General features: G+C 36.9%; 1 protein-coding gene across 5 annotated transcripts in view; it reads left to right on the forward strand.

The window, feature by feature from the left end:
- LOC129751349 (serine/threonine-protein kinase NLK) overlaps nt 1–27882 on the forward strand; it is a 306036-nt gene that overhangs the window by 198871 nt on the left and 79283 nt on the right. For all 5 annotated transcript variants that reach the window (XR_008738684.1, XR_008738685.1, XR_008738686.1 and 2 more), the window contains exon 3: nt 26786–26915. Coding sequence is in view for 2 of the 5 variants with exons in the window: in XM_055746794.1 (XP_055602769.1) it covers nt 26786–26915 (130 nt within the window). In the remaining 3 variants the exon portion in view is untranslated. The remainder of the gene's footprint in view (nt 1–26785; nt 26916–27882) is intronic.

The following is a 27882-nucleotide window of genomic DNA, read 5'->3' on the forward strand; positions in this document are numbered from 1 at the left end:
TGAAAATGTTTGCCTCTATAAGTACTGTAAGTACATCCTTCGCTGAGGCTCATGTATAAACTTCCAGCTCCGTTTTGTGAATGTAAAAATCCAACTGGAATCAGATGCAACCGGCTGGATTCCAGTATTAGTTTCGAGAAAGAAAAGCTACAAAAATTTATGTATATATTTTTCAAAACTAATGATTATTTTCTATCCTTAATTTTTAGTTTCGGAAAAAGATCTGCGGGGCAAATTCTTCTTTCTTTCTGTTTAAGTTGAAACCGACACGACAGGTGTGTTTTCCGAGTTTCCGAAAATTATACCCTACCATGTACCTGGTAGCTAGGATTTGAATTGGACCAGCGCTCTCTGCGACGAAAATATTTAACCGGGTTCTATTTCTACTGCCTTTCATTTGCTGCAACTTTTGTATTTTGGGTGTTTTATTTTTCTCTTTTTTTGGAACCAGTGCCAGCTCGAAATTAGCAATTCAAAGTAGACTTCTCAAAAACTGATCTGGATATAAAAACGTGCTACTTCTCCGGATTTCAACTATCCTACATTGAGGGCACCTCAGCCAAAAGTCAAATCGTCTTTCCGTATCGATCTCCCGCTTTTCCCCACGAAGAATGCTAGTTGGACGAAAATTGCTTTTCCAGCGGAAGTCTACCACTACTGGATGCTCGCCTTCATTTCTTGTCGCAATTTCGTTTTGCTCGCTCGCTAGATGATGATGATGATGATGATCCCTGATGCGACGACGACGACCCCCGGAAAGCGAAAAGTCAAAAAGGAGCGCGACCTTTCAACGGGATCTGGGATGGAATGGTATGAGGAGCCCGCAAAAATATATGTTTGCGAATAGCGGAGACACGCAAACGGCGGGGATAAAACCTTGCCGCAGAAAAATGACTACCGATAACAGAGGATGACGTTCGTTAGAACCCCTGGGGACCTTCCTCCCACCAGAGCGCCTAGTGTCTGACGTGGTTCCGTTTTTTTTCTTGCAGCCTGTCCAACTCATCCAGTCAGATAAATATCTGACAAAAGTGTTGACACAGATTAAGCGACGGATTAACTCGTTGAATTTTTTTTCTGCTAATATTTTTAACTACAATTTTGTTATGTTTTTTTCTGCTTTATCGCATGGATTTCAATTGTTTTCCATGAATATTATTTCTCTTCGAACATAAATTTCAACAATGAAGACGGTTTCTTCTACGTGAGAAAACTATTTGTTTCCCGCTGAGTTCCTCTCACTATTGTAATTATTCCCTCTACTCAAGGGGTGAGTTCCCATTGCGTAACTTTTATGCTCCTTCAATTAAATTGGAGCACTGTTCTCAAAATTTATGAATTCTTTCTTGGAGCTTGCAAATTCTCTGAAAAGACCTGAGAAGCTCGTGAGTTCCATGAACAAAATCAAAGTGTTCCTTCCGTGAGACACATGGGTTCTCAACTCGTAGTTTTCGAGTAACTCTCGTGAAAGTTATGTGCAACTTTCGTGGAATTTTCACGGGTTTTTAAGGCCACCTTTAAAAATCTGGTGATGCATCGCAGTATCTCTTGAGTTCCATTTTCGGAGCTCACGATTTGCTCACGAATTGTTTTGTGACCACGTCTTGAAAAAATCATAGCTTTCTTTAAAGTTGACGTTAATCTGTATAATAGCTTGTGCATAAGTAGGAATATTTTGTAGGTTTTAAAATAAAACAAGAAACCTAACAACCTTCTTCAACAAAGCTCCTGAGTTCCATTCTCGCAACTCCTAGACGCAACTTCTATGTATCTCATTCGGAACTGTTGAGTTCCTTGCTTCCACGATCGGCAGCAATAATTGGTAGAGGAAACTCAACTCGCCAGTGGGATCGTAAAGGGCCTGCTTTGGCGATTTCTCTTGCTATTTCGCATCATCTAATCGTCAGAAAAGAACACACCAGGGACACACACAAATTACCCGAATCGTGTTCGAATGTTTCCCTTCGGTACGCGTGTTTGCCTCAGACATCCGTTTAATTTGAAGTTCGGTGACTCAAGTCTCAATTTTGCATGCTCTGTCGATTCTTGAGAGGACGCGTAAACTGTGAGTTATTGCTCAGCTCCCATTTTTGTAACTCATGAGTTTAAGATTGAACTTGATGAACAATGCGATTTGCTTCCACTAAGCTCCTTATGCAGCTAACGAGTCTCTTAGGCTCCTCGATGGAGCAGGTAAGTTCCTCACGAAACTCTTCAGTTCTTTTCACAAATTTTCTTCCTTGTTTTAAAGAAACCCGCTTTGAACGTTTGAATTGGAGTCTTTCGTTTTCTCCACGAGTGCTTGTTACATTTTTAAAAACTTAGCTTCAATTTTTATATATTGATAACGGTCTTCGACAACTTACCTGATTTCTTAATCTATGGTAAAAAAATACTATTGTTACTAATATTGAAATAGAAAAAAAACACAAACTTGATTTAATTCTTCCATCATTACTTAATCTTAGAGGCTCAATACTCCGTAGAATACCAAAGGGAACATGCTAATGTACCAATTCGACAAGGCAAGCACTGTCAATATTCCCAGATATAATGTCGAACATAAACAAAAGACGGAATTCATAAGGTGTCCTATGGTTTTTTGCCATCCTGTAATTAAAAAAAAAATAATAATTTCCCCTACAGAGTGAACAAAACTCGGTTATAAATATATTTTGTAGGTATTATAATTAAAAAAAAACCTCAAAGATTTCCTTCCATGAGTTCCTAAGTTATCCAGAGTTCCATTCCTGCAACTCACATTCACGAGTTCTGTTCTCGTTGCTTTCAGGCTTCTTAATTCAGCTGAAAATTTTGACTCGAATTTCTAGATTTCGTTTCACAAACTACCCATCTTTTTATAAAGGATCTGTGATTTCTCTACGAATGATTTGGTAAATATTGGTAGATCAAGCTCCAAATTTAGTGAATTTATATAAGGATCTCACAGGCTCTTGTGTTTTTTTTGAACTGCGAAAAAAAGAACTAATCGTGTTTAAGAGATACCAAACATTATGCAATCATCAATCGTCCGAGAAGTAACTCAAATCACCAGAGGTCTCAGTAGCGATTAAGTATCATCTAATCGACAGAGGGGAATACAGTACAGCATATATGTGCCTCAGGTGAGTGCCACGAAATAATCTAAGAGGAACACACGAACACAATCAAAATCGTGTTTCTTTTTGGGACGTTTGTTTGCCGCAGAACCAGCGTTGCCAGATTGCAAACCTCTCAAATCCGTAGGTTTGGCAAAAAACGAAAAATTTACTGATTTTGAACTTCATGACTTTTTTGAGTCGTCAGGTAGAACTTTTTTTTAATCCGTATAATTCCCTGGAAATTTTCGATAATCCGTGGAAAATCCGTAGATATCCAAAAAAAATAAGATTTCGAACATCGATCCGTACATCCCTAGAAGTGATCAAAATCCGTAGATTGGCCACCGACCGTGGCCTAGAAGAGAGCGTTCAAGTCTTCTAAGCCAGAGGTCATGAGATCGAGTCTCGGTCACAGCATACAACTACTCTTTCTATAGGCTGGTGGTGTTAGCATTAGTAAGATGCTAGCCATAATATCCTTGAAAGATGTACGCTTTAGTCTTAAGTAGAATTTAGATCTCTTCAAAGAAACATATAGTTTCACTGAGATTCTTATGTGTTTTTTTAGATTTACGGAAAAATCCGTAGATCTGGAAACGCTGCGCAGAAAAGAAGCCGACTGCTTCGATTTAAGCGCACATAGAAATAAAGAACACGCGGATAAACCGTGACCACCATAGTTGCCAACTGTTTTTTTTTTCAAAATGTCTGGAAGATTTAGAAATAATGTCTGGAAAAATCTGGCTAGCTATTTTTGTAGGTGGTGATCTTTTTCTTTGTTGGTCGCCAGATCTCAATTTTGCAGATAATATTTTTCTCTATACTTAAGTCGTATAATCGAAAAATACACATGTCTTTTATTACTTTACTCCCTGTTTAACATATATCTTCGCTCTCGGGAATTTCAATCTCTGATTATCTTTCACACTTTTGAATTCTTAATTCTCAACATTACCTACCATAACACCTTAATCCTTTTTAATTTCTATTGCTCATGATAAAATCCAAAAGTCTGGAATAAATGTCAAAGGTTTGCAAGTCTGGACACCTGAAAAAATGTCTGGTGAAAGGGCCAAAAGTTTGGAAGATCCAGACAAAATCTGGAAGGTTTACATCACTGGCGAGCAAATCGTAAGTGTGTACAATTGAAATTGAATTCGCTCACTCGCACGCATTCGTGTTTGTTGCCTGCCTAGCCTGCCTATATCTCGCCGAGTGTCGTCAAAATTAACCGTTTTATTCTAAGTTCAGTAACTCAACTCTCTTTTTTTGCTCTTACTTCTGAGAGGATGCGCGAACTGGGCAGCGTTGCCACAGAAAACTCTGTTTTTTTTAGTTTTAGAATTTTTGATACACCGAATTTAACCAATGAATTACATTTGGGAGTTGTAGCCAATAGTTCATGTGATTAGAAGGTTTCTTACTCAAATTTTACAAGTATTTTATAAGAAAAAACTGACTAGTGTAAAGTACGAGTTGGGTAAAAGTACGTTTTGAGATTATCGCAAACTGAGAATAGCAATATTCCAAACTCTGGCGGATACTAAATGATCATAGCCTTAGGATTTGTATCAGAAGCGATAACAGAAGCGGCTGCTGTAGGCAATAATTGATATAAAATAATTTTCCTCTTGATTTCATGCAGAAATGTGGAATTTTGAATGGTCGTACTTTTACCCCACATTATTCGAACTTTTGCCCCACAGGTGGAGTAAGAGTACGTTTCGACAGCAGTTAGGCATTTTCACAATTGTTATCAAATGCGTCGATCGATTATCTTCGTAATTTTTTTGAAGAGAGATAGAAGTTTAAGGAATCAAATGCTGTACTTGATTTTTCCGAAAAACAACTGCAAAAATTCCTAAAAGTAGGTTAGCATTAAGGTCGTACTTTTACCCCACCATACTCTATTCATTGAGTTTAAACTGGTTTGGATTTTATAGGCCAACTGAATACGCTTGGTTGGCCCTCTGAAGCATGACTGGCCAAGATTTATAACAAACGAGCTTTATTTTGAAGCTTGTGGACAGAAGACGTTTATATTTTTGGACATGTCGCATTCTGTATATGCCTGTGGGAAAATTGCTTAAAAATATGATTTCATACATTCGGCGGTCTTAAACAGTTTTTTTTTCTGTTGGGGTCCATTGTGACCATTTAGTTCATCTATTGTGGTATTACCCCGCGTTACTATTTTCTTTGTTATGCTACTTGACACCCCTGCACTATTGGTTGAAGTTGCAGTTGTTTACCGGTAGCACTACGAGCACACACATAACAACAATTCCAAGGTATACCCGGCTAGCATTTCACTAATGCTAAAACCGCCAACCTTCATCATACTATGTGCGCCAAGTTATTTCACGATCTGGTTTCGATCTCATGGTCTTTGGCTTAGAAGACAAGGATGCTATCCTCTAGGCCACGATCTGCTAGCAGTCTTAAACAGTTAATTTTGTTGATCGCGACCATAATCTGTAATAGTGGAAAACTGACGGGTACTGAAAATTTGCATGTATTTTCAAAAATTTGTATAGAGTCTGGTCAGAGCTTGGACACTTGAATGCTGCCCAAGTTAGGTATTACAAAGAGACGCATAATTGGCAAGAAAGAATTTGAACGTTCGAAAGGCAAAAAGAGTAGAAAAAGTGGGTATATTTCATCCTAAGTATGACTTTAGTGTGAGAGCCATTAAAAGAGCGTTTGAGAGACATGTTCCAACCGATTGCCCAACTGAGCACTCTAGTATCAAGGTTGTCGAAATCATAAAAAAAATTAAATTTTACAGAATTTTGAGAAAGTTTTCATCACAGAATCTGTGTCACACATCACAGAATTTTGTTAAAAATCACTGAAATAACAGATTTTTGAGAAACCATTCACGTTTTTACTGTCAGATACTCAAATCAATCGTCAGGTAGATCAAATCTATCGTCAAATCAATGTTCTACACAACTGGAGGTAAACTTTATCAATAGGATAACAAGGATAACAAGGAGTAGAATGATTAAGTCTATGTTAAAAGTGTAGTATATATTGCATTAAAATTGATTCGTAGGCCTCATTTCTTTGCATATAGTATTAGACTGAGTCGATTTGGGGTCATTTTTGAATTTCTTAAACGCTGGGGTAAAAAAAAACTCTGTTTTGGTCCAAAACTCATCCATGATTTTTTGCAGAATTTTTAAGTAACTTTTACATGAGTATATTTGAACTTTTAGGTTTTTATGGGAAAATTTAATATTTTGTACTAAAAAATCAACATCATTTTTGTTTCTTCTGTGGAACCGAGCCAACTCATGGGTTTTGTGCCAATTTATAAATTCTTTAGAGGAAATTTTCCGCTAAACACCTTTGTTGAAGACTGTAACTTCGTATCTTATTAGTAAAAAAAATTATTAGCTATTTAACAGGGGTATGTCTTTTCGCATTGATAAACAATAAATTGAATTGACGTCACTGCTGGAGCCTCGAGAAGTATTGATTGAAAAGTAGTCATGCAATACCTCGCTAGGCACCCTGCAGTGATGTCAATTGCATCTATTGTTTATCAATGCCAAAAGACATACCCCTGTTAAATAGCTAATAACTTTTGTGTCTAATAAGATACGAAGTTACGGTCTTCAACAAAGGTGTTCAGCAGAAAATTTCCTTTAGGAAATTTAGAAATTGACACCATCAGTTGGCTCGGTTCCACAGAAGAAACAAAAATGATGTTGATTTCTCAGTACAAAATATTAAATTTTCCCATACATACCAAAAAGTTCAAATTTATTCATGTTCATGTAAACGTTACTCAAAAATTCTGCAAAAAATCAATGATGAGTTTTGGACCAAAACGAAGCTTTTTAGACCCCAGGGTTTGAGAAATTCAAAAATGACCCCAAATCGAGTCAGTCTTGTATAGTATTGAATAGCATTACATTGTACGCTTACGAAGTGTTACTAAAAATCACAGAGTTTTGACCAAAATCACAGAAATCATGAATTTATTTTGTCGAGAACACAGATTTTTTTTCGGCAACCTTGTCTAGTATCCTTCTATCGATGAGATCAGTTGCGCGGCGTAGCCTAGAACGGGCCTCAGATGAGTTAACTCCACAATTGAAACCCTAAAAATGTGTGAAATCATCTCCTAGAACATGTGAGTCCCTTCTTTGAAATTCGATAGTTTTGGATCCCCTAAGAACTGATAAACTAGTGAGCTGCTTTTGCAAAACTTGTGAGTCTCTTCTTCAGAATCAGATTTACAAAAAGATCAAACCTTGAAAACGTAAAAGTTTATGTTGAAACGTCGGAAAAGAAAAAATATCATTTCAATTGTTTTTGAAGACAAGAATAGTAAAAAAATCCTTCAATAAAATGTGAGTTAATCTTTTTCGTAAATAACTTGCGGATAAACTCACATCCAACAAAATGGACAGAGTCCCATCCTTTTGGCTGTGACTTTTCGGTGCGTATGTCCTCGCGCGTCCTCAAAAGCCGGGTGGCTTTGGTTTATCACGATTTCACCATCTGCTGGTTGCTTAGTTTGGTTGGTTGGTTTGTTGCCATTTTGGGGCAGCCTTGAAGAGTTTTATTTCGGTTCAGCAGGTCCTTTTTATCCCCACCCCAGGCTTCGCTGCTCCCCGGATTGGCCCGCAGAATATGACCAGAGCTGGTGGTAACCTCCGCCTTCTTTATGAGAATGCGAATTTGGATTACTTTTGTTTTACGTCAGAGATTAGCCACATGATTTTGGGGTCTTTTAAAGCATTCGTCCAGCCGCTGATGGTTCGAAAATAGACACAACATTCCATGGCAAGAGCGGATTTCATAGGAATGTTCCAGAAGAGATTAAGTTGGGTTCAGCATTTCTTATTTGACTTCTATATTTGAAAACCTTTTTTCTATTTTCTTCAAAACTCATAGAAACGGATTCCATTATTGACTAATTCCTCCGAAGAAAAAAATCATCTTGATCAATTAGCTGCAGTTAAATCAATTACCGCTTGCTCCAAGAATTATCCTTTACGTTAATTTTCAAACGGGGAACAGGATCCAACAGGATGGAAAAGGAGGCCGCACCGTGACACAAAATCACGATCTGGAACGAATCCTCAATTAGCATGCAATTACCATCGAGCAGCAAGCCGACTGCCGCCGCGCCGGTAGCAGCAAATCAGCGACATAAATCTAGCGAATTAAATTATTCGCTACTTTAGTTTCCTGAACCTGCAGTTGGAGAATTTCATTTTTCCTCTAGTTTGAAATGCTTCCGGCTGCCCATATAGTTCGCGGGGTCACTAGTTAGCATTTATGTATGTCCTATGTATGTGAAATCGAAATGAGTCCATTGAAAATTGTTTTCGAAGCAGTTCACGTGGTTTTCGCTTTTAAAATTTATAGTATTTAAATCTTGAATAATTTAATATTAAAATAATAGAAAAAACTACATTTGACCCTTTTTCTGAATTGTTTGATGCGCAGACCACAACAGCTTTCCCGAGTATGTTTCTTAGTTTACTTTTTCATTATGTTATGACACAAACCAAACAAAAATAGTTAACATCTATGAAAAAAAATACCTTTTATTTTCAGAAAGCTTCCCCAAGCAAAACTGAAGAAAAAATCATTCCGGCTTCAGAAAGCATTATCGCCATCATGAAAAGTTGTCCGAGGAAAGTAGTAATAACAAAAGTAACGGGGCAAACTGCAATCACTTTTTTCGATTAACGTCAGCCAGAGTCGGTAAGCCCTTCTCGAATCGCTGCGGAAGATGTTTCCTTTTAAGACAGTAATAGTCCTTGTGACGCGAAGTAACATAACCTCAAAAAAAAAGAAGGAAAATGGAAAAGTTAGTGATTACTCTTGCACGCGCGAGTAGGTTTTAGTAGAAGGAAGAAACTCTACTTGTAGGGAAAAACTTGTTCCTACGTTTCAGATTTTCTAATCACGCTTACATAAATCGTAACGCATCACCACCCCCTCCGAACGTGAATTTCATTTAAGTGCACACGGACGGAGTGATGCGTGTGTTTTTCCTTAATATTTTTCCTGTACCCAAGCACGAAAAAGCAAGGACTGCTGAAGGACCTTTCGCCAAAGTTAAAGTCCAAAAGGTTTTCCCCGGTTTTCGGGGAAAATTCACCAAAAATATGTCCATAGCCATACCCTTGGCACCGGGAAAATGCTTCTTTCGACATTTCGGTTGTAAGTCTCCCCGTCTTCCAAGGATGACGGAAGGCGGAGGCGTAAGGATGTTAAAATATTTGTGTGTATACACGTACCTACTTACTTAGCTGGATGTGCCCGTACCGTTGCTTACAAACATGACCGGGAAAGCTAGGGGCAAGGATGAAAAAAAAACGGAGAAAGATGTAAAATATTCAACACTTTAGTGCTATATGTATAGCGGCAGCCGTCGTTTCGGTGGAAGGAAAATATTTTTTTATGGGGTTTTCCCTTGAATCGACCGTGTAACTTTATTCCTGGCTGCCGGCGGCCGGAGGCGTTTTTCGGTCTTGGATGCTGCTGCCGTCATTGCCGGTTGATTCCCGGGGAAAAGAAGATGCGGGCGCTCTCTCAGATGGAGGCTATTGGAAATACCACTGATGAAGCATGACGACATTCAACGTTGAAGACGACGTCGACGACGGAGGACGACAATCGAACTTCCGCCTGGATGTAGGCAACCGACGAAGACGCGGAGGAATGTTCCATTAACGATGTGTTAGACGTGTGCGTTTTTTTCCGTCTATCTCTTTTCCTTGGACGCTAAATTGAGCTCTACTCGGAAGCTTACGGGGGAATCGATGACCTTGCGATTGGAATAATAAATCAACGAGGACGTTTTGCTACATATTTTCTCATGTCGTTGGCCAAATTTGGATATTCCTTCTCAGACCATATGTTTCTAAAGCTCTTAAAACTCTTTAGATTATGGAGAATTTCTATTTTTTCAAAATGTGAAAATTACTTCATGATACGAAGTTTGTCGTTTTCTTGTCTACTCTAGTGATTTTTTGATGTTGATCGGGTTTGCTGCTGAAGGTTTTCTAAACTCATCAATTTCAATTATTGTTTCAATTGTTGTGACAGAGTGACTTTTTACTCTGCCATCAAGATCTTTCGATCCGTATATTGCACATCCGTGTACATCAGAAAGCCAAGTTTCGTACATTTTATCTCTGTCTCCTTTCAACTCGTAGATTCTCGGATTCATACTATAGTTCTGCATCTAATTTTAATCAAATTTTAGAATTATCTTCTAAAACTTACAAACAAAGAAATTTGGTTCTTTATTATTTAACTAAAATCCAAAATCGAATATTTTAAATTAGACACGAATGCCACAAGGTGGTAAAATGTCATAAATAAACCTTAAAAAAAAAGAATATTTTAATATTGTGTTTCAAATCCACTCAGATGTTAGCCTTTCATTTTTAAAGGTTCTCTTTCCGTTCTTTCTCAATTTACTGTGTAACGTCTCACGTCCCACGGATTTACTTATCATTTCTCGCGTCTTTTGTCTCACCTCTCAAATTCTCACTATTAACGTCTCACGTCTAATATCTCAGGTCTTTCACTTCATCTTCTCATGTCTCACGTCTCACGGCTTTACGTCTCATATGCCACTCCTGGTGTACCAGGTACGCCTCAATTTCTCACAACTTCCCATACCTTGGATCTCACAACTCACGTTTCGTGTCTCATCTTCTCAAGTCCAACATTTCACTCTCTCATGTCTAAGGAAGGACTAATTTCTCGCAGCTCACGTGACTTCGATACATGATATTTCCTATTTCGACTCATTGGGTTTTTCCACTAAATACTCATTTTCTACCACTTTCGGTCGTTTCAGCTTCCAAAAGATAGGTGGAAGCCATCATTTTGGAATAAAAAAAATTAAAATCAGATATTCTAGCCGGTTGTGCGTATTGCGGAAATGTCATGCATTTTTAAACGGTTTTAGCGAACAACTATGGTAGTTTACACAGTAAAAAGTCAGATTCATGATCGGTTATGTTTTCTCCAAAACTAAAAAGTGTTAGTGATAATACTTATATACTTAATAAGTGTTTCGCAAATTTTGGTTATGTGTAAATTTTACAACATTTGACAGCTACCGTAAATGGGGCCAATAGTCACAAAAAGAAAAATAAATAATTAATAAGTTACGGAAAAAACTGTGTTTTTGACTGAAAAAATTTTCAAATTATGTGATTTTTTGTCTAGATTCTGGATTATTATAGACACTTCTCAGTGGTACAATTTTGAGCATATTTTATTGGAATGAAAAGATTCAATTTACATATCTTTAAACTCTGTTGTGTTTGTGAGCCTACTTGGTTGAATGATTCAACTGAATCAAAGCAATCGAAAGATTACTTTTAATCCGTGGTTGAATTAAAAGGAATCTTTCGATATCTTTTAACATAGTATGGTTATTTGAATATTTTGTACGTTTTTAATGCTATCATTATCATTTATTTAATTATGGACCTTTTATATTTTTCGGGTCAACTTTAGTAAAACGATTTACATAATTTCCTAAATCCGTAAAGATCAATTATTTCCAAAAACTGGATCATTTTGACTGCCATTTCTTTATCATTTGCTAGGACTTCTCGAAAGCCTTCAACGAAAATTTTACTTCTTGCATTTTATATCAAGTTGAGTAAGGTACTTTCAGTTTTTGGTTGATAAAAAAAGACAATTAACCAGATATGGTCTCATAGATCCAGATTATCATTTTGGCTGTATCTTCAAAATAACTGAACGGATTTTCATAAATTTTTTCTTTTGTCTGCATTTTCACTATATAACAGGTGCGGTCTTAGAACTTTTACAAATTCAAAAAAAAAATCCACCATTAAAAAGAACTTTAATATCCAGTGAATAAACGTTCGTTTTGAAAATATGATAGGGTGTGAGGGGAGAATTCTGCACACTGCTCCTTTTCCTCCATTTTGATCTCATTGGACTAAATCTAAGGTATTTTGAAAAATTTAAACCTTTAAACTTTTTAACCGATTTTCTATTTAAACATTTTTCGATATTCTATGAAACAACTTCGAGTTTTCCGTGCGAAAAAAGCTTGATAAAAGGTGATTTTGATATTTGTATACCAGGAAGTTGAAAAATGACTTATGAGCCCTTAAGGAATCTCTCGTTATAAATGTCAATTAAGAAGCGAAAATAATACACTCGTTGTTGAATAGAAGAAATTAATAAAACTTCGATTGTATGCTTTAATTCCACCACAAAGATCTACAAGTTTTGGATTTCTGGGCACCTCATCTCTGCCCATCGACCTTTGATATAGCGCCAATGCTCGCTCTTGAAAAGAAATATTGATAAAAAAGAAAGAACCTTACCTTTTGTGATTATAACCTCTATTAAATCTTCTTAAATACACTTTCGAAAGATTTCATGGGAAATACCAATATTTTTCAACATGCTTACCTTTTGCTGACGCATAGTCACAAAAATTAGAACAAAATAAGGCCAGAACAAATTTCAAATCCTTCTTTTGTCACTCGGAGTTGGATCATCTCGAGGGGGGGACAATAAAAATAATGCAAAAAACAAATAAATTGGAATAAATTGCACGAAAGCTTGTATGCAAAAAAAAATTTCATACTATATCATTGCACAGAACCTATGAATCAAGTAATTTTTTATACAATAATTCAATGAAATCAAGAATACAAAAGGTGAAAAAACAACCATCTTCTAAAATTTGTATGGTGGATATTTGAATTTTTTTTTGTCGAAATTTACATAAAATACTTCAAACTTTATTTATTTCCCCCTTCGGGTTTTTTGGAAATTTCGAAGGGGGAGGGGGGGGGGGCTTGACAAAAGAAGAAATTGATATTTGTTCCAGCCTAATTAACATGCACAACATGGAAAATTATCCTATTGAAAACATTTACAGACATTCTAGCACAACAGTAGAAAGAAAAGTGGATTTAACTTGGAACATTTATTTGTTTTTTTTTTTGCAAAACTCTTTTAAAAAAGTTATAAATCAATGAAATTAAAAAAAAAACGAAAACTTCCAGATCAAATTGGTCAATATAATTTGAATAGAAATGTTTAAACGAAGCTGTTATTCAATCGCAGCAGCCCAAAAATAATTGAAAAGGTAGGTACTTCCTGAGGATGAAGAAGAAAAACTCTGGTCATCTAATATCAGGATAGCTGGATTACTTAGTTATGCTACTCCGTTGCTTGCATATGTATTAGTAGGCTAACGAAAAAATAGTTATAGAAATCCCACAGAAAAGTATGGAAATTTTTTAAAATAATAGTTTTCTAGAAAAGCTACTAGACTTAAAATTCTGCAAAAAATATAAATGTGTTCACCAAAGTATTTACAATGCATTAAGATCTTGTGCGTATGGGGATTGAGTGCGGTCGTGTTTTTTTCCGCTCGTGATTTTTGTGCGTTGAAGTTTCCGGGGAAAATAAAATTCAAATATTCGTTTATTGTTGAAGTGAACTCTAGTAATTTCTAAACATTGTTTGCAGAAATATTAGAAGGGACGGTTTTTTTTTCAAATTGATTGGGAACGCGATGTTTATGGGCTCGTGCAGGGTTTTTCAGAAATATGTATATCATTTGTTTTTTCGCTTATGTTTAGTTTTTTCCTTATATCTTTTGTGATAATCTTTGGAAAAAAATTTCCGAAGTGAAGAGCTATGTAAAAAGATAACTGTGGCGGCCGTTTTGAAGAAGAGTTTGAAGTGGATTTCCCGCAACAGCAAATTTGAACGGCATTTAGAGATCGCAAGAGGTTGATCGAAGCTGTTCGCTTGTTTCCCGGAGCTTGTGTATCGATTTAAAAATATGGCAATCATTATCAAACTATTCGCGATGTGTTCGGGAAAATTTTGTTGTTCTGTTGATCATAAAATTTATGAACAGAAAAATTAATCAGTTCAGGGAATGCTGCAAAAATTCTTAGTTCGATTTTTTTTTATTTTCAATCTATTTTGTGCTTGTTGGTGTTATTGTGCTTTTGCTAACTGGTTTGCTTTGATGGGATGCAGTTTGCCGCTTGGTGCCTTTATCTCACCCAGAGCTAAGTATTCTGTTAATGTTAAAGTTATTTTATACCACACATGGAAATTTTAAGTGTCGTAAGTTTTTTGATTTTCAATAGCTTAACTCTATTATTGGGGATAGGTAGTATGATTAGTGATTAGTGTATGCCTGTTCCCTGTGGTCTCGAAGACTGTTGGATCGGATTTTGTGGGGCTATGTGGGTGGATATCTGGTAGAAGTTTAAGCACCCTTCCCAGGAGGAAGGAGGGAAGGGCTCCCCCGAACGGAGGAGGCATTAGTGTTTCGCGGGAGTTGATTGGATCGGATCTACAGAAACCCAAAGGTAATATTTTATATTCTAATTATTATTGCGGTGAGTACAATGTTGGTAAGTTTCGTTATTTCCTAATTCTTTAACAGCATTTAATTTATCAATGTTCCATATATACTTTCTTAAATGACATAAATTCATATTTAGGAATTCCCATATTCAAAATAATATATGAAGCGTTTGGTAGGGATCTCCACGCTTCATTCCTCCCCTGTATCCTGTATCTTTCGCGGTTTTCATCACATGGTTGGCCTGGCCGTAGTAATATCTGCAATGCATAGGAATATGTAACAGATAATACGCTGAAAAGAAAAATGAAAGACGCAAGTCTTCCATTTTCCAGGATGCCTACATGTTTTGGCCATGTTGATGTAAGAAGAAGAAGAAGAAGAAGAAGCATTAAGATCTTGTGCGTATGGAAAACGTATTTTTAACGTAGATTTTTTATTGAGATCAAAAAATTGATTTTTGCAAAATTCTTCATAAATGATTTTTTTTTAATTTTGTAGTTTCTAAAATAAAGAAGCATTCATTACAAGTAGTAACAACTCATTTTTTTAGCATATCTTCACAACTACATTTCAAAAAATGCTTCCCGAAATTCGAATATTTTGCTGAAATACTGCTGAATTGCCAATGAAAAACTTACTCGTAGTCAGAATATTAAAAGCTTTTGAAAATAAATTTTACTTATTGGTACACAAGTTATTTCAAAGAATGCGATTGATTACTTATTTGAACAATAAGACCCCTTAATTATCCATAAATTGTAATTTTGTTTCAAATCCCATACATATTGTTCGAAATTGTGAATAGGTAATATTCGAAATACGTATTACCTATTCACAATTTCGACACAATACGACGTCACGCTGTTGCTAGTGTTGTTATTTGTGCTTGCTTAGCAGCTCTAAAATAGTATACTTTGTTGGTTTTTTAATCATATAATAATGTAGGTGACTGTAAGCGTTCTTGAAAAGAGATTAGGGTTATCTGATTTTTTTTAAATATTCGTTTATTTGACGGGGTGGATTTATTTTATGAATATGAAATTTTTCAAGCTTTGCCATTAAATAAGTAACTGGGTCTTTGATTTTTTTTTCTGCCAAGTTTGAAAAAGAAACAATTATCTGACCAGAAAGCAAATTACACACACTTTTGAAGTCTAAGTTGTGCGAATTTCAAAATATTTTTCAAAAAGGTAAATTTTTCAGTTCATCGAAGGTGTGAAAACTAAAATATTAAAATCTTTAATTGGCAGAAGATAATTTAAAGATACAGTTTTCTTTGAGTTCTTTTTCAAAATCGACATGAAAATGACTACAGTTCAATTTCCATAAAAACTAAAAATTCACTTTAATTGGCTGAGCATTGGCTGAGTTATGTCGTGAGACGGAATACTATGTAAATAAAATAAAATAATGGCTGAGCACATGCTTTTTCATCAAGAATAAATCTTAAAATTGCTATAGAGAAGAATAATTTGAACTGAAATCGACCCTTAGTGTTTAGTAAACTTTGATTAATTCATCTAATGATCAAAATTGATTGATCCAAAGCGTATACACAAAATTTTAATTCATCATTTAAGACGATAAAATAATGTTAGGACAAGGGTTAGTCGATCTTGGATCGATCTGTGGAAGATCGATCTTTTCGACTGAGATTTTTTATTTTTTGGATGGATTCTTTGGCAAATCGACTAATAAGTGAAAAATGTGAGCTACAGCTTTTGTGTTGTTTTCTACATTTAAACGCATTTACTTGAATCAAAGCAATCGAAAGAATCCTTTTAATTCAACCTCGGTAAATGACATCATTTACCGTGGTTGAATTAAAAGGAATCTTTCGATTACTTTGATTCAGTTGAATCATTCAACCAAGTAGGCTCACAAACACAACAAAGCGCATTTACTTAATTTAAATAATCTAGTTAGTTTGATTGTATTTATTATACTCTCTGTCAGAATCGGGATTTGCAATTGAATGTGTGTTAAGAAATTTAAAATTCCAATTTTTTAAAGGTAATCATAACAAAAAAACAAATCAATTTCCTTTATTCCGAATTTTGATTGACAAGCAACGGATTGAAAGTATCGTCTTTCTATGTTATACATGTCCATTTTCAATTTGTTACTTAATGAAAAAATGATCGAAATTGATTTTTATTAACGCTCTAGAATCCGCTTTTAGACCACAATGGATTTTCCAAATAACTGTGAACTATTTTTTCCTTTCTCTTGGCTTCCATGTTGATTGTTTACAAAGTACAGTCGTTTTGCGGAACGTCTAAAATGCATACGTAAAGCTGACAAAATTCCCGGCACGTGGGCGTCAAGAACTTTCAAATCCGTCCACCAGGAGCGCCACAACATGAGCAAAAATTTGTTTCAATTCTAAATGAAGCAAACTTTATAGCAGACATTAGGACGATTTCAAAATGGTGCAGTTTAACAAAATCGGTTCAGTAGTTTGGATTTTATATCCAAAACAGTAATCCGGGTTTATAATTAAGACCCTAACCGTCGAATTATCCTGATTTTTGCTGGGTGATTAAGAAGCCCTATTCAAAAATCTAAAAATGGGGGATTGTTAAACTTCTCATTTTAGGAAAAGTCAGACAATTTCACCCGTTCCAGAAATATCCCATCAAGCAGGTACATTTCGGGTCATATAGACTCTCCCTAACCGCATACGAAGGTTAAATAAATTAAAATGCTACGTGCTCTAGTGCGGTAAAATAGCGTGTCACTGAAAAGTCTGATTTTCTGACAACTGAAGTTTAATTATTTATAATTTTACAGACACTTCACCAATTTAATGGCATCCATGTTTTAATACCTGAAGTATGTTATTTCCAAATTTAAAACGTTCGAGATCAGATTTAAAGAGATTAGAAGTATCGTTAAAATGTTGATGATTTGTTTCTATTTCGATTCCTGTGACGCCAGAAAAGAAATACTGCAAAAGACGTGCCAAAAAACTTGCCAAATTGTGTGAATAAACCTCAATTACAACACCGAAACCGGACGGAATGGCAGCCACTCGATTTGTATTCCGCAAAACCGAGATTAGGGGCACTAAATTTAAGTACGTGTCCGGGGTGCTGAAATACTGACATGGGTCGAAATTTATGATTCCCATCTGGAGCTGTTTTAGACGAAGCCAGTTGAAGAATTGAATTTCGTATTTCGACAATTACACTTCCGTAAGGTTGATTTTTTGTTTGGTACCCACTAACTTGTACTTTTGAGAGTGTACCTTTTAGAAAATATGAAACAAGTACAGTCATAAATCTCCGTTGGAGATCAGGTTTATGTATGTGCCTAACCGAAGGATTCCCGAAAAAGCGGCAACATTCAAAGTTTTTGGAGCGGTTTTCCATTGTTGTTTACCTCAAGAGAGACTTTCTTCTGCGATTAAAGTCGAGTTGAGACGCAGTGAAAAGACAGATTATTTTTCACATCGCGACAAGGGTGATGACAGCAGCTCGAGAGCGAGAATAAGAACGTGACAGTTTGAACACAGTGCGGAAAAACCTTCATTTCGAGGGAAAATTATTCCGTAAGATTCCGTCCCGTTGCTTTGTTCCGGCCTGTAGCTCAAATCGCAGATTTCCATAGGCTGGAAAGTTGAAAGATGATTTCAAAAGTTGGTTGCCATCGTTAGTTTGTTGTTGTTATTTTATCTTTATTGGTTTATCTCACATTGATACCATGGCAGAGGCAAAACGTGACCGAAATGGGGATGCCTTATGCCATATTTTTATGGTTCATCGATGCAGACAAATATTGGTAATGTCTCGTGGCGCTTGATTAATATCTGTTTGCTTGGCAGGTGTTTTGAAATACTTGAGCTTTCATGTCTCTGCCGAGGGACATTTGTTCTAATTAACCACTTGTTAAGTATCAATATTTATAATTTAAATTATAATTGAGAGTAGCTTCAATAATATGTCTAGCATGTGATTTTTTTTTGTAGAATCTCTTGATCTTCTCGTATAAGTGGAAGTGCTCTTAAAGATATCCTTACAAGAAACTGTTAACAAAAACATGTGAGCTTAAAAACATAAACACTGACCACTATTTCTCACATCTAAGAGGATTGAAACGCTCAAAAAGAGGTCAAAATAGAGCAAAAACCCCGTCAAAAACAATCAAAAATAAGAACAACCAAGTTCAGTGGCCAGACAAAATTCCCAGACAGTGCCGCGACTGCCTCCAAATGACTTTAACCGGCATCTTCTGGAAACAAAAATAATAAAAAAACAAACCATGATTGACCTCGCGAATCGCCCGCCGGTTCTGATTGGCTTGGTCCGATTTTACCTGTCGCTGGCACCTTTTCTGATGGAATGGGTCCTCAGACGGAACATTATTTTTTCTTCGTTGCTTTGTTTGCTGAGACTTTATGAGCATTTTTGCATTTGGGGCTTGTGGCGATGATTTAAATCACGACGAAGCGCTCAAGTTGCATACAAAATTGGTCTTCCGGTGTTTCGAAACTCTATTTACCTACTTATAATTAGTGTTCCTCCTGCAAGAGTTCTTGAGAAAAATCATAAAATAGAACTTATCTTGAAGAGAAGATATATTTTCTAACAAATCTAACTCTCATAATTCAACGTAAATTAAGTAGCGCACAAACTTCATCCAGATTCTCGAGAATTCTCACAAACCTGAGGCAGTTAACGTGGTTCAACGCCTTTCTAGAGTATGAACCGTACAGAACATTTCTAAATGGTGAGCCATACTGCCAAGAACATCAATCAATTTGCATAGTTTTTTTCCTGGAGGTCATTCGTGGTCGATTTGTTTGCCAGCTTCTGACGATTTGTTTAAATCGATAATTTTATTAGAGAAAACCAGGGTGTTTCAAGTTAATTTGAACAATATCTTATTATTATTGTCAATTTTTCTAATACAAACTGGAAGTAACTTCAAAGCTTAAGGTTCAAAATACAGCCGAAGCTTATTTTTTCTTTTGCAACTGCAGATGATCGAAGGATTTCCGACGTGAGCACTAATTGAAAAGTTCAACAGTTTGCTGTGCAGTTGCTCTTCGTGAGTCATCCATTATTCAAGTGTTTCCTGAAGCTAGAGGCAACGTCAACTTTTCACCTTCAGAGAGCGGAGACTAATGATTTTGAAACTGCTTCATTTAGCTTTAGAACAAACTAACTTGCATCCGAAATCCGTAAGAAAATTGACTTGTTTCAGATTGCTGGCTTTGTAAAAGCTTTTTTTTATTAACACGTAGGACTATTCTTTATTGATATTTCTTGTGTTTTCCTCCTTATGATCCACATTATTTCCCTTTCCAACTAAATTAGAATTACGTACCTTGCCCAGGGAGATTCTCAGAAATCGGAAGCATTCATGCATAATAAGCAACAAAGTTTTCTCAGCGTTGTGCAGGCTGAAATAATTCTGCCTGAAGTAGTTGCACCTTTACTTCGTAGATAAGGAATCGAAACTAAACTGTTAACCTCAGTAACTTAGCACTTAATGTTGATTCCATTTCAGAAAGTTTATTCCGTTCCAGTTGGACCTAATTGATTCTTGCCAGTTGGTTGCAAAAAAAAATCGATTTTGAGCATTCGACACTTCTCAGGTTGATGTTAAAGTTGCTCGCAATTTATATAAATTAACTATTCAAGGATACACTTTCAGCTGCATCTCTCTTTCCTCTTGTTCAAAATGGTACCGACTTAACAATTCCCATCACCAATAATGAAATTTCACCGTGGAAAATCTATCAAGGGGGATGCCATAGAAAATTTCAGACGTATTCGGACCGGACAAATCCGGGCTATTTTATCGAAAAACTTGGCAAAATCCGGGCATTTGATTTAAAAAAAATCAAAACTAAATCCGAGTAAAATCCGGTAAATTTGGTCAAAACTACGGAATTATTCAGTGAAAATCAAGAAGAAAACACTTGAAATATTTTTGATGTTTTTTTTATCAAACCACATTAGCAGAAGATACATCGTATTTTATGCTTCCAAATACAAATCATAATTATTTGGATAAAACTTGCCATAAAAATTCCTTTTTGAACGTTTAAATGCAAAATTATAAAAACTCAATTTTTGTTTTTTGTTACATTTTACAAATGGAGTGAATAGATCAGGGAAACATCCGGTCTTTATTCAATGCAGTTCGGGCAACCTCACTTTCCTCAAATTTTGTGTCAAATATCCGGTCAAGTCCGGATAAATCCGAACAATCTGTCAACCTTACCCTAGGTCTTAAAAGTTTCGTTTTGGTTCAAAACTCATCCATGATTTTTGCAGAATTCTTAAGTAACGTTTTCATGAGTAAATTTCGACTTTTAGGTTGGTATGGAAAACAGCCTTCTGTGGAACAGCCTGCCAATGGTTTTTGTGCCAATTAAAAATCCTTTTGAGGAAATTTTACGCTGAACAACTTAGCATTGAAAAACAATCAATTCATCTGACATCACTGCTGGAGCCTAGCGAAGTATTGCTTGCTTATTTGTCATGCTGTAACTCGCTAGGCACCCTCAGTGATGTCAGCTGAATTGATTGTTTTTCAATGCCAAAAGACATACCCCTATTGAACAGCTAATAACTTTTATGCCTTATAGGATACGAAGTTACAGTCTTTAACAGAGTTGTTCAGCGGAAAATTTCTTTTAAAGAATTTATAAATTGGCACATAAATATCAGCCGGATCGATGCCACAGAAGAAACAAAAATGATGTTATTTTTTGGAGCAAAATATTCAATTTTCCCATACAAACATAAAAGTTCGAATTTGTTCATCTAAATGTTACTTAACACTTCTGCAAAAAATCAAGAATCAACAGAGCATTTCAGACCCCAGGGTTAGATTAATTAAAAAATGACCCCAAATCGACTGATTTGAGTGCTCAGTGCTTTGTTTTGTTTCGATTTAAGTCCTTTTACCATCTTTATGGCATTCGCGACTTTTTATCAACGTTGCAGTTGGCGGACAGTTATTGAAAAACTCATCCGGTAATCCGGTACAACTGTTTACTCTTGGGCTCGAACTCGCGGACATCGGCTCAGGAGGCGACTGACTTGCCAACTGAGCTATATCACTAGCAAAATCAGTGCTGTCCCCTTTTACATAAATTTTTCTGTAAATCTTGTTTTTCTTTGTAGCATTATAATTAAGTTTGTGTTACTATTTTGTTCTGAGCGTGTCCTATGATTAGAGTTAACAGTAGACCAAAACATGAGTGTTTATAATTAAGAGTGTATCTGTCAAACGCACACATGGTTAAACAAAACGAACAACAACCAACAACAAAGGAAAACAAAATCAACGGAGAAAAACAATTTAAGCATCATGATTCGCCGTTGCTTGGTAGAACTCTGAACGTTGTGAAGTAACCGCTATTCGCAGACATCCCTGAGCCAAAGCCAGTAAATTAGGAGGAAATCCAGTGCTGATTTGCTGAAGAGGCAATGAAAGATTCCGAACGACGCAATTCCACCCCAGTTGTTCCAGTAACAATAGCAATGAACGGGTACAAATATTGGAAAACGCGTCGACCGGATACGACTGTGATATTATAAAAGAATGCTGTAATTCACCTGTGCCAACCAAGCTGTGATATGATTGTTATGCGTTTTGATGTTACGGTAGGAAAAACGGTCCCTTGAGTAGATGTTTGGGTTATAATATATCACTCTTTATATATTGGATCACTAATTGAGAGACTTATATGCACAACTTACTGGCTTAGCTGCACCCACAGATCGCATGCATCATTCATTTCTTCGTGTTAAACTTTGAACCTTTTACTTTTGGAACTTCCCATGTACATCTAGGTGAGACAGGTCAACGAAAAATTCTTGAAAAAGTTTTGAAAAATTCAACCACTCGCCTTCTTTTTTAACTGATTCAACTGAACAGACCACCTTGAAGACACAATTTAGGTCTGCTGGGCGCAGCAAGACAGAAGAATTGGCGTCGCTTATCGAAAGGTTCAGGTTGCTCTTAAAAAACTCTACACACTCCGTGTTCTAAACTGCTGGATCCTCCAGATCTCCCTGAATGATTTTAACACACGAGACCCGGGCGTTTAGTTGATTCCCATCTGTTTCGGGATCTACTTTTGGAATTGACATGGGTTGTTATGAGGCACTTCATGTTTGGTAACTAAATATGCACTTCAAAAACCACTTGACAGAATATTACAAAATTTCCAGTCGGTCGTTGATCAAGAACTGCACCCAGCCTATAGACATGAACTCTGTAAGAAAGCCTCCAATCCACTGATAAGTGTATTAAATCGGGTTTTTTTTATTTTGACTCGCACTTGGAAGATACCTGGAGATCAGAAGTACCCAAGTATAGTATGGTGGGGATCGTCAAGCTACAGTGGCGACACCTACCATGGTGAAGATCATCAATATGCACCCTGAGAGAATTTCTTGGCGTAGTAACACTAAATTGGCGATAGATTTTAATACACCGGATCAAAATCGCCGTCGAATCTTGGAAGATGATCTTTAGGCTCAGCCTTACAAGATCCTAAGATTTCAAGACCTCTCGATTGAACAGAAGCAAGAGCGGGTAGAAAGGGCGAAGGCGCAGCTTACGCGGTCCGCGCATGAAAAATTTGGAGAATATCGTGTTTTCTGCCGATGAATTCGTCGCCGTACAGCGGTAGGTGAAAAAAAACAGAACTACAGATTTTGGTTGCCAGAAAGATCACTAACCTATGCAAACGTATTAAAGGCCACAAGACGACAGGATTCTGTCTTATTAAAGGTCTGGGTCGGAATCGCCCGTACTTTCCTGGTGAAGATCAACCGAACACCCTGAAGAGGTGTAGATCAATCAATTTACGTATCGAAAATAGTTCTACGGCATGTCCTCGAACTGTGGACACGTCCCAATTTTAGTATTGGTTGGTGGTTCTTCAGCAGAACTTCACATTGGCTTACCGAGGAAAGAGGTCCCAATTTTTGTGTGGAATTTTTTATTGAGGGTTAATTTCGAGTACGGAGTGGTCGGGGAGTTCGCCGGACCTGAGCCCTATGGACTTGGCTGTCTAGCGTATACAGAAGCCCGAAGTCTACTCCACAAAACATGACGGGTTGGAAGTTCTGAAGAGCCATCTAGTTGCGTCCTGGGATAAAATACCACAAAAACCACCTGCGGTCATTTTAAAATATGTGCCTTGAGCTTCTGCAGCGAGTGGTTAAGCTCAAGGACAAAAAAATCGAAAGGCGCCGATGGATTTTGAAAATATGATCTGTTTTGATGTACATCGTATTAAATTTGAAAGAAAATGTTTATGTTCTGATCAAATTATTTGTTGTTTCCATTTGCCGGACCGTGTATTTTGTTGAATGAAGCTTTAATAAATCATACCTAACGTTCTAAGTTCGTGTTGGTACATCTTCGTACCTGAAAATTATCACATTTCCTAGGTGATGGAAAGATTAGAGAAACATGAGATATCACAGAAAAAAGATCATATCATAGATTTTCCGAAAAAGATACAACAGCTCACCGACAGGACTTGAACCCGCAATTTCCGCTTCAGTGCAACGGCACGTTAGCCCATTACACCATGGTGAAAGTGATGAAATCGACCGACACGAGCGTATAAGTCGACTACTCTATCAATACACTTCATGTATATCTTGCATGTGTTCTTTACCCACTATTGATCTCCCTGTTGTTTCTCTATCACCCACCCATCGACTCGGGATTTTAGTCGAGCATGCACATGGTCGATTGCTTCGGGTTTGCTGCTACTTACGGTCATATGAAGAAGCAATCAGTGCTGCTCAAGGTTCCGAGCAGACCAGTTACACATGGAGGTGCTGCTTTGTTGAAATCAAACCTAGAATCCAGAGTCGATGGGTAGTGAAGTGGTGTGGTGATAGAGAAACAACATAGAGATCAATAGTGGGCTTAGAACACATGCGAGCAGCGTTGTCAGATTGCAAATCTCATAAATCCGTAGGTTTGGCAAAAAACAAAAAATGTACTGATTTTGAACTGTATGACTTTTTTTTGGTCGACCGGTAAAACTTTCGTTTATCCGTATAATTCCCTGACAATTTTTGATAACCCGTAAAAAATTCGTAGGGAATGCGGAAAATCCGTAGATTTCGAACATCAATTCGTGGATCCGTCGAAGTGCTCAAACTCCGTAGATCCGGCAACGCTGCATGCGAGATATGCATCACATGGAGTGTACCAATGGAAGATCCAGCAGTCGACCGATGAAGCTCGACATGTACGCATGCTGGGGTCTATTTCGTTACGTTCACTGTGGCGTAATTGGCTAACGCGCCGTTATACTGAATAGGAAATTGCGGGTGTAAGTCCTGACGTTGTATCTTTTTTGGAAAATCCAAGATATTTACGGCTAACGTTCTTTCTTCCTTTGTCATCTCATGTTTTTTTAATATTTTCCATCACCTTGAAAATTTTTGTCGGTCTTGAACAGAATTGTTGTCCAGCACTGGTTTACATCTTATTCCATTTAGTCATACGTGACCTTAGCAGTTACGCCGAAGGTCGAAACGTCGAAGAGACGTTATGATATATGTCATGACGCTCTATCTATATTTAAATTCATGCTGTTAAACAAAGGTTCGACTCGAATTCCATTAAGCCCAATAAACACGAGCCCTCATGACTTTAATCTTACTTACCGTGGGTTCTCAGGTATCTACGACTTAACGTTCTTCAGCCTGAAGACCCCTAAATCTAGCAGTTGGATGACGAATCCTTTTCAAAGTTTTGTTAAATTTCTTGTGGTTTTTTTAGAAGTAAATACTTTTCTTCTAGCCTTTTTTTATTATCGCAGATCCAATCATGTTCACAGTTATTGTCCAACGTTGCTCGTGATCGTGTTGGGCTTGTTGATAATTTTTACATCAGACAGGAACTGTGACACATTCAGCGCATGAAAGCCATTTAGAAATTTTTCACTTTTGAGCGAGCTAAAGATATTAGCCATGAAGGATGGTACGTATAAACTAAGAAATCATACTTTTATTTGCCTCAATTATTGTAATCTGCTATTGCATTTGATGATATACATTTTTGTTTTAATCTGGTTCAAACTGGAATTAACAATGGTAGCCTTCAATACATATAATGATAGTTAAAATCTGTCTTAGGTATTTTTGGTTCTTGATGTGAACTTACATTACCTACTAGTTCTTTGGGATTGACTTTGGAATGACAAATTTTATCTCACTTTATTTCTGTATTTTTCGCGATAACTGAAACCCTTTTAAAATAGCAATTGTGCCGCGAAATTCATTGCATATCTTCACCGGGAGTACACGATTAGAGTTCAAAGAAACGTCTCGACGTCGTGACTTCTCTCGAAATCCGCTGGTGTCCGTGTTTCTGGTGCCAGCAATGCAATAGCAAGTTTTCCAGGACTTTATTAAAAATGTAACTTCAAATTAAAAAGATATCAACATACTACGGCTAGAGGGATGAATTGAATGGGGGAAAAATTGTGATCCCGTGTCAACCCGCCGGGTGGCCAGGCGGAAAACTGCTGAACACACATCTGATGCCATTCACGTTTCACGCCATCGAAATCGGCTGCCGACAGTTTGTCTCTCAGTTAAATAGCTTTAAGAGAGGACGGCAGCAGAAAAAAAACAGAATACGAGCAGAACACATCCATTTGGTGCACGTTGGGGGAGACATTTGAATTAATTTTCACCACCCTCGCCGCCGCGAGTCGATTTTTTCTGCTCATGAATTTTTCTGCCCGCGCCGCCATTAGTTTGAATTGGTCCTTTGGAATTATTGCGTTTCTGTCGTGGGGGTTTTTTTTTCTTCAGCTGCAATTATACACCTCTTTCAGGTTCTGTCGCGAAGCACACTCCATCTTTGGAAAAACTGTCGTCTTGATTTCTGTCGTGGACACTTTCAATAAACTTTTCTCACGTCTTTCATACGTCTTCAGACACGTCTGGTTCGAACCTCTTGCTTGCATCTGCATCTCCCGACGACGAAGGCGATGTCCATCTAAATATCTTAGTATTTGCATTTGCAGTGGCTCCTTTACCAAAGCTCTTTGCATGCGACACGAGTAGGGGTTGCCCGTTTCCTGATCGTTAATTAAAATGCATTCTACGAAAATGGGCACATGCCTCACGTTTGTCGGCCACCGGCCAATTCTTGCGTCACAGAACGGGTCGAATGAATGGCATCGACGATAGTTGTGGAACAACCACCCACGATTCTCAACCGTTCTAAAAGCGAGCTGATCGAATAGCGATTTATCAAACTAATAAACATTTTTCTCGTTCTTCTTTCCAATTCACAGGGCTGTCACAGATCCACGAGATGGTCGACGGGTTGCGCTCAAGAAACTGCCAAATGTGTTCCAGTCACTTGTGTCATCGAAACGTGTGTTCCGGGAGCTTAAAATGCTGTGCTTTTTCAAGCATGAGAACGTAAGTTGATTTTGAGTTGAGTTTTTTTTTAGGTCTTCTGATGTTGTTCTCCCCGGTAATTGAAATGAAGTCGACCAAGTAGAACTGATGGAGATAAAATCACTGTCCTTTGATTTAAGAAAAGCACAATCTGATCGTTGACAGATATCAGATCAACTTATTGGAAATGAGTTTTCTATTTGTCAATATTTACCAAATAAGAAATCCGAGAAAATAAGTTAGATGAAAATTAATGTTTCAAAACATGCGAAAAATCTCCTGTATCCCACTAGAATTCTGACCCATGTGTTGCATTCTACGACAGGAGACTACCTGGCATATTTGTATGATTTAGGTATACTGTCACAGCAGAAATCTCAACTCGCTTGATACTTATTCCTGTGAGTAGAGGTCTGTCATTGAAAATCATTACCGATATTTAGTTTTGATACCTGTGGTGACCGAGAATTTTATTATTTTTGAAGATTTCGGCATTCACGGATTTTTCGCATTCGGTAGAGTTCCCTTTTCACTCATATACTCACAGAACTAAACGAATCGCATAAGCTCAATTCAATGATTCGCGCTGAATCTGATGAATGGGCTCCATAAAAATACCACAGTTCATTCGTTAAGTAATTTCAGTGATGCCAGAATATTTGAATATTAATCATTAGCTTAATTATAAAGTATTATAAATTCTTACTAGAACTTAAACAAATGTATTTTTTTTAATTACTTTTTCAATACCTATATCCACCACAATACCCAGCAAACATTTTTGTAGGTTTATTTCTCAACAAACTTTGTTATACGATTTATTATACATTATAGAATCGTCGCATAAAACTCGAAAAAACAGCATTTACCTAAATACCAAAGTGGAGGCAATATACATACATATTATTAACTTCTGAGTTAAGCGATAAGAATTATACTAATTGGACGATATTCAACACCTTATTCGTACATCCTAAAGTATGCCAGA

Source organism: Uranotaenia lowii, chromosome 3, assembly GCF_029784155.1.
Source record: "Uranotaenia lowii strain MFRU-FL chromosome 3, ASM2978415v1, whole genome shotgun sequence".
Lineage (NCBI taxonomy): Eukaryota > Metazoa > Arthropoda > Insecta > Diptera > Culicidae > Uranotaenia > Uranotaenia lowii.